The 8,392-nt window shown below is 38.2% G+C and overlaps 1 protein-coding gene across 1 annotated transcript; it reads left to right on the forward strand.

Annotated features, from left to right (window-relative positions):
* Positions 1–1,867: 1,867 nt before the first annotated feature.
* Positions 1,868–4,721, forward strand: LOC306835914 (toll-like receptor 5; the record flags this gene model as incomplete). The annotated part of the gene is made up of 2 exons (XM_079362706.1): positions 1,868–1,934; positions 2,838–4,721. Exons 1-2 carry the CDS (start codon positions 1,887–1,889, stop codon positions 4,719–4,721), a joined length of 1,932 nt encoding a protein of 643 aa, XP_079218832.1. The 5' UTR covers positions 1,868–1,886.
* Between the last annotated feature and the right edge of the window lie 3,671 nt (positions 4,722–8,392).

Below are 8,392 nucleotides of genomic sequence, written 5' to 3' on the forward strand. Positions count from 1 at the left end.
CGCTTAATCGTCGGCATCAACAAAGCGCACATCTGATGACAACAACTTTTTTATTTGCGTTGTTTCTGCCTATTCTGCTGTTTCATTTAAAAGGACAGTCAAAACATTTGGTCGGTGAAGCTCTTTTACTGCTTGGTTCAGTAAAATGTGGTTACAGAACACGTTAATGAAAAATGTGTTGTAAATTGTTGTCAATTGCAAATTCAATGTTCTAATTAAAGAAGTTGTTTATGAAACGTAGGTTCCTGAAGTAGGCTACAATTTGAGGAGGTAGCCTGGAAGGAAAATATCTTCTAATTTTAATAGCCGATAACATTTTTCCACAATGTCTGTCAACCTCTGTTTGTCATTCTCTGTCGTATTTGACAAGCCTTCATTCTCCAGAGGTTGTGAAATTCAGCAGTCTTGTGTCAAAAAACAACATGTACACACACACACACTCTACTCTGCAGTGTAATAAGCACATTAGGCTGAATCAAAATGCAACACTGACCATTGTCTTTTAAAGTTATGGCCATCACCCCTCCTCTGTCTCCATAGACTTTAGGTGAAACTGATTTTAAAAAAGAAACCCTTTTTGATTCTTTTTAAGCTGTTTAACTGTGACATTATTCACAATTTTCACATTACAGAAAATTGCATACATTAATGTAAATAAACTATAAAGATATGTAAAATTATAATTTGCAAAGTAACTAATGTAATAGACAAACAATATACATGTTATTCCACTTCTGTGTAGTGTAGTACAACTGAAACAGAAACACTAAAGAAGAAAAATTGTTTCTTAGAAAATACACTCATAAACATACACCAACATGTTCATGTAATTCTCCACCAAAAACCAGACAATAATAAAAACAACTTGGACTGTCTGAAAGAGGAAGGACATTTTAGGAAACTGAAACTGAAATGTTGCTCTTAAGCAATAACATTTTCAATCTCGTGACTAAACAGTTTCCTGCACTCGTGTACTCATGTGTTTAGTACTATACGCTGTAACCGAGTTAATGTTATTACAGGAAAACTGCTGTGCTATATTGGGAAGTTTATTTAAAAATCTAATACGTTTACAATATCTGTTGAATCATACAAAAAGATCATATACTGGAAAAATTTTGTGTCATTTTCTGTGGTAATTACATTCATTTAAACTTCAGTGTATTGACAGAAAATGCTGCATCTCCAAACAACCAAAACCTGAGAAATGTTCACACAAAAAACATTGATGAAAGGGCCTGAATACAAGAAATACGTTTCCAAATCATTCATGTTTTATAAACATTTTTTAAATCTTGATTTTGGCAACAGAAGGATTTAACATTAATTTGTGTTTTTGAAGGCATTCAATAACTGTTGCTGGTTTCTACATTAATGAAAACATGTGTGTAAAACATTTGATATTTATTACTAGACTGGGTATGAGGAAAAAGTCTGAGAGGAAGTAAGCCTATTACATCAGTTTGACACTATTTACAGCTTCTCATGTGTGTAATCAACCTTCAACACAAAGCTGGGAAGTAACTTCACGATGCAACTCCTACAACACCTGCCAATGTGTGATATTTAAAGCAGTCAGTTGTGCAAAAGAGTGTCCCAGCCTTACTGCAAAACACAACGTCTAAACATACAGAAGTTATCGACGTAGGTTAACAAACATGCAGCTGTACTTCCCATTCTCATGTAAGCCCGGAAAAAAAGGGGGAACGCCCACTGAGTGTCATGTTTGCTGCAGGGTCAATGCAATGCTCAGCACAAGTGACGCAAATACTTGGACATAAAACAAGCTCCGGCTGAAATCCCTGCACACAGGAGTTCTGATTTTAACACTATAAGAGCTGGGCCGATATTTTAACTAATATTAAGAGTTTGATTGCTGGGTGGAAATGTGGCTGTGGGGTCATCAGGTGGTCATTTTCTCTGTTTTGCTGCAGGTAAGTCAAATTAAAAAGAAAATGGAAAGATACTGTCTTATATTGCAGCTTTGCATACAGAAATTAGCCACAAATCTCAGACAAAGCAACTACAGAGTGAATTCAAAGTTATTGACATTGGTGTAGCAGAAATTCAGGTTCTTTAAATCAGGGTCTAATCACAAATGAAACAACTTCAGACATATAAGCCTGATGATTTTTTTTGTACAAGCCAAAGCATGGGGAGCATTAACGAGTGCCAAGAAGTAGAACATGCATTGTCTGTCTTGTAAACATTTATTAGACGATTTGAAATCTGAAAGAAAATCAAATTCAATTAATGCAAACCATTTATTTCGTGTGCAAAATTTAATTTTATCAGGTAAAAAAAAAAAAAAATCCATGTAACAGCTTGATCCTTGAGCTCTGTGCTTTGTTTTCTTGTAAAATATGGGAAAAGAGTTACATTTGTTTGTTTTTTGTAAGCAAAGGACAAAAACTTTTGGAATATGTTTATTTGTGTGCCTTGTTTATGCCTTTGTGCTTGTTTATTTTTGTGTGAATATTACAAATAAATAAGGCCAAAATGACCGATCAAAGGAGCAAGAAAATGCAATTTTGGAGTTATGTCTTTAAAAAAATGACAACAAATTCACAGTTTGACTTTTTCTCTTTGAAGGTATAACTTTAATAATAATGGCTGTCTGACTAATCTAGTTTTGTTTCTGTATACATTTCTCTCCTTTGATATCAAAATATTGTTTTCTGCTTGGGAAATAAAACTGTGATTTGGGTTTCTGGTGCACACTTTTATTTAAAAGTTCTTTTAATGATCAAACACATATTATAACACTACAACACTTCATGTTTTATCAGGAACTACATACTGATACTCCCAGATAAAATAAATGTACTTACTTGCAGGTGCCGGGATGTTTCCCATCATGCCTCATTATGGGCTCTGTAGCAAACTGTGCCTCGAAGAACCTCCGCTCAGTTCCTCCCCTCCCTCCACACATCACCCACCTGTACCTGGAGATGAACCACATCGCTGAGATCAACTCCACCTCCCTGTCCGGCCTGGAGGAACTGCAGATGCTGGACCTTGGAAAACAGCTCGTACCTCTTGTGATCAGGAACAACTCCTTCATCGAACAAGGAAATCTGAGGAAGCTGGAGCTCGGTTTCAATCTCGGCCTTCGACTGGAGCCGCTTGCTTTCGCAGGACTATCCGGTTTGAAGGATCTCAGTTTGTATTACTGCTTACTTAATGAATCAATACTTGAGGGGTACTTTTTGGAGCCATTGTCCTCCTTAGAGACTCTTGACCTCTTTGGAAATCAGATACAAAGACTCAAGCCTTCAATGATATTCGCAAACATGACAAATTTGAAGGTTTTGAATCTGAAGTTGAACCGAATTGACCAAATATGTGAATCTGATCTGATCGCTTTTAGGGGTAAGCACTTAAATTATCTGAATTTGAACTCAGTTCATCTGAAGGCAATGTCCAGTGAAGGTTTCAACTGGCAGAAATGTGGGAATCCTTTCAGAGAAGTGTCCTTCAAGATACTTGACTTGTCCCACAATGTGTTTAGCGTTTCAAAAACAAAGCAGTTCTTCAGAGCCATAGACGGGACTAAGATCAGTCATCTCAAACTTTCTGGACCAATGGGTGCAGGGCTGTCCTTCAACAATCTCCCTGATCCCAACAGAAACACATTTAACGGCCTGAGAAACAGTTCAATCCACTATTTGGATATGTCAAAAAACAGGATATTTGCGTTGCACCCGGCGGTTTTCAGTCCGCTGAAAGAGGTCGCAATCATTGATGTTTCCCAAAACAAGGTGAATCAGATCCACAGAGACGCCTTTGAAGGTCTTCAGGGACATTTAAGGATGCTCAACCTGTCTCACAACTTGCTCGGGGAAATCTACTCTCACACATTTTCTTCTCTGACAAACCTGCAAGTGTTGGATTTATCTAACAATCACATTGGCGCTCTTGCTTATGGCTCATTTAGAGGACTTCCCAATTTGAAAATGTTACTTCTGTCAGGAAACTCTTTGCGTAATCTCGGCTTCCCTGCGTTTCTCCCGCACTTAGATTTACTTTTGTTGAGTGATAATAAATTGGAGCCCTCGTCTGTGAGCAGCATCATGCACTTTGCCAGTAATGTTAAACATTTGGACGTTCAGGACAACAGATTGACAAATCTGGGGGATGTTTTCACCTTTCTAACCGGGCTGAGACGCCTCGAGAAACTCTACCACGGCGGAAACAGAATCAGCTTCTGCACGCTCAGTAGAGTTTCAGAGATTTGTTTGAGTAATGTCACAGTCCTGGATCTTCACAGCAGCTCTTTGCAGTCTATCTGGTCTCAAGGGAGATGCTTGAATCTGTTTGACGACCTTCAACAAGTGCTCGTTCTTAATTTGAGTTTCAACGCCCTGCAGTCTCTTCCTCAAGGCGTTTTTAAGGGTCTTACCTCAATGTTGGAGCTGGATCTCTCATTTAATTCCTTGACTTACCTCCATTCTGACGAGTTTCCCAAAAGTCTCAAAGTTCTCCACCTGTCTAACAACTTCATCGCGACCCCAGACCCACAGGCTTTCCATTTCCTCAGATACCTCGACCTTGAAGCAAACCGCTTTCACTGCGATCAAAACTTGAAGAACTTCCTGACCTGGCTGAGGACAACAAACGTCACCTTCCTGAGTCCAGTTCAGGAGCTCAGGTGTGAATACCCTTCTGGTTTCTATAAAGTTCCTCTGTTAGAGTATTCTGTCCAAGTCGAGCGGCTGTAAAAATCTGTGCACGCTGTTGATAAAACACTAAACACATAAACAGATTGCACACATTATTATTAATCAAATCTAACTTTGTTAAAAGTTGAGTTAATATAACTCAAACCACTTGTTAAAGAATAACCTGTTTAAGATTCAAATAAAGCACACAAACAAATAAACAAAATTTAAACCAAAATATTAAGTAGATGTTGTGGTAAAGAGTTGGCAGCAGAGACGCCACAAACATTTGTCTTAATCTGGATAAAAGATGTCAACCAGTCGAGGGATGATAGTGGCAGTAATGATGATTAATGGTGTGATTTTTTGGGGCGATCTGCGCTGAACCCGCTTGCGTCCCACTCCCACGATGGAGGGACGGTGTCGGTACCAGATCAGCTCGGGTGTTTAATGTTATTTTAGATATTAAATTAAACATCATTAAAACATACTTCTGGTTAAAAAAAGGCGGAATCGTTATTTTTGTTTTTTTACACAAGTACATTTTTAAACTAATACTTTTACTTGTGTTTAATATTTTAGTACTCTTACACCTCTGCTGGTTTGCCTTTTTCTGAGAATTCACCGGGCCTGTAGGCCCTCCTTTGTTCCTTTGTAAAAATGAAAATAATACTTGCAATAAAAAATAAATTACGCAAAAAGTGCCAAACAAACGAAGAGACTGAGCTTTAAACAATCCCAGTCTGGGCCCTTCAGCTCTGTACACTCTTTGATAAGTTGTTCAAACTCACCTCTGATCCACTCCAGCTCCCAACTCCAAATACCTACGAGGCTCTCAATCTACCTCTTATGTAGGAGCTGGAACCAACCATAAGGGTGTGGAAATCAGTTCACTCTCAGGTGAGTATTATCGGTTCTACAAACAACACAAACTATCAATAAAGCTACAGCATGTCAAAATACATTTCAGTTAAGTAAATACTGATACTGAAATAAAACTGCCTTTTAAATAACATTTTTAATCTCAACCACCTAAACATCCCTCCACTTCTATCAAACATGGCACCTTCCACTTGACACACCACCATATGAACCCAAGGCTGTTAACCTGATGCATCGTGTGGATTTGAACCTCTTTCTCTATAGCTTGATCAATGATTAAGTTAATCATATCAATCATCAACATTAAATCACTCTCCGTTGTGCACACTTTTTATTGACACACTGAGTCTTAAAGTATAGTCAAAAAATAAAAAGACACTTTAGTGTGTTCTCCACAATGGATGTTTTTGGGTGCTTCAAGAAATCGCCTCAAAAAACAAGAAGGAAACAGTATGAGAAGCGTCTGTGTGTCATTTCACCAGGAGAGGGCGCTGCAGTATAACTCTAAAAGTCTTTGAACTATAGACTTTGAAAGAGTGACCTCTTTTTCCAGTGTACAATGAATTTATATTGTCTGGCTTTTTCAATATAAATCTTTGTCTAAATCTGCTCTTCGTTTTCCTTTCATAGGGCTTTGTTTAAATAATCTGCCTCACTTTTATTCCTCGATTATTACTGTGTACTTTAAAGGTTTGACATAAGGTCTTCAATGAATAAATGACCCTGTGTAGATGTTGAGCGCATTGTGTGTTTGCCAGGACTTAAAAACTGTCAATAAATAAAAAACCCTCAAATTATTCCCTCATTTTCACAAGTATGTTTTTTCACCTTTCTTTTGGTTATTAGATAAGAAAGCTAAAGAGAGACAGGAAATGATGGGAGGAGGGTGTGGGTGATAACCAGTGGCAATTCTAGAGTCTGCTGGGGCCCTATATGCAAACATGTATTATATCTAGCAGTGTCAGGACACTCTGCGTCTTCGAGTGATTTTCATTGAGAAACTTTGGTTTTGACAAGAGTAAGAGATGATGTGCTTAGCAGGGCAATGAGAGTGAGTGCCCTCAGATGGGGGCCCTATTAGGGAGGTTTATACTGTAATTGCAACATTTTAAAATCTGCCCCAAGGTGGCCCGGGAAGTTGCCTGCCTTGCTTGTGGACAAACAGCTTCTCTGGGTATGACATGCAGCAAAGGGCCGAGTTTGAAGACCATAGAGCCTCTGTGCTTGGGGCGCGTCTCACAACTGCTTGGATGACGGTGCCTCCTGTTTATCCCTCATTTTTTGACGCTAGAGAATTCACATAACTCTAAAATCTCCCAAAATTCAGATTATGATTCTTTTACTTACATGTATAAATCATTCACTGTATTTTAGATGTGCATCCAGATTTCACTAATCTATTCAGAGTTTTGTCATAACCTACTTTGTTAACCTACATTGTATCAGCAGACGTTCATTCATTCATAATTCATCTCATAAAGTCTACATTAAATTTACAGAGAGTAGTTTAGTCACTTTACAGCTGTGTCTGACACGCACACACAATGATGTTTCTACGTGACCCAAATCAATTTCTTCTGCCCCAATAAATGTCAGCCTGAATACAGTAGCCGGTAGGAGTCTAACACTCGGTACCTGATGAAACTACAAACATTTAGAAAAACGCTCAAAAGCAAATGCAAACTTATTTATAATTAACTTGAATAAACTTTTTAGCCTCATGCTGATCTATGTGGGCCTAAAGAATAGACATCAGGTATGACAGAGTTGGCTTCTTACCTTCCCCCTCAGTGCTTCCTACAGTCCCAGAAGCTCCATTCTTTTCATCTTCATTTTCAGCTTGACTTTCCTGGATGTTCACTGGGTATTCACTTTACACGCCACAATGCATTCCACTTCCTTTCAGCTGGAATAAAAAGAAAAAAATAATCCTCAGATCCTCATCATCAGTCGTTAGCAATACCAGCATGTAGCATGTACCAGTACCAGTATGCATAAGACCGTTTTTATTTGATCCAAAAATAGAAATCCAAGTTTACAAATAAAGTGAAAAGAAATAGATAGGCCTATAAAAGTAGTCACCTTTGTAAGAATGGCCAAGTGGCTTCGGTCCAACGATAAGGCAAAAATAAAAAAAATCTCTGAATTAATTTTAATTTATTTATTAATCTTAACTTGTCTTTATAAGTTCGGTTAACTTAGCCCAACATACAGACTGAGCCGGAACCACTTTAAAAGCCAGTACGTAATAAGGCATGGGGGTATTTCCCTTCTCTACCAGCAGAGGGCAGCAACAGTTCACTCAGGATCCACTCACTTTGGCCCTGATGCTGCTTTTAAACAGTATAAGGCTACCTCTACCTCTGCTGGAATAAACTAAAAGCAAAGCAATGAATAATCTCTCTCTAATTTAAATAATGTTGACAGTCTGATGGGTGCAGCTAAATTAAAAATGGCCTCTTTCTGTCCTGATAAATCTGCTCTCTGCTCATAAAATATTAAACACTGGCAGGCGGAGGAGGTTGAGGATGAGTGATAGCTTTAAGGCAGCTGCTGACATGCTTAGATTGTGAAATTAGGTGTGTGTGTGTGTTACCTGTGATTCATCAGCAGAAGTGATTATGTGATTGATGTGTGTGTGTACTTCATAAATCACGACTCTAAAATCTCTACGATGGCAGAACTTGTCTGTGTGTACTCATCAAAGGACTTCATACAAAATTACTTTGAACCCCTCCCCCCACAAAGCATCCAAACACGAGATCTTGATTGCCATATTTCAATTTCTCTTTAAAATGTTAGGTACACCAAAGTGGCACAAATACTCCTTTTTAATCATTAACCTCCTG

The sequence above is a fragment of the Symphodus melops genome (assembly GCF_947650265.1).
Source record: "Symphodus melops genome assembly, chromosome: 1".
NCBI classification, from domain to species: domain Eukaryota; kingdom Metazoa; phylum Chordata; class Actinopteri; order Labriformes; family Labridae; genus Symphodus; species Symphodus melops.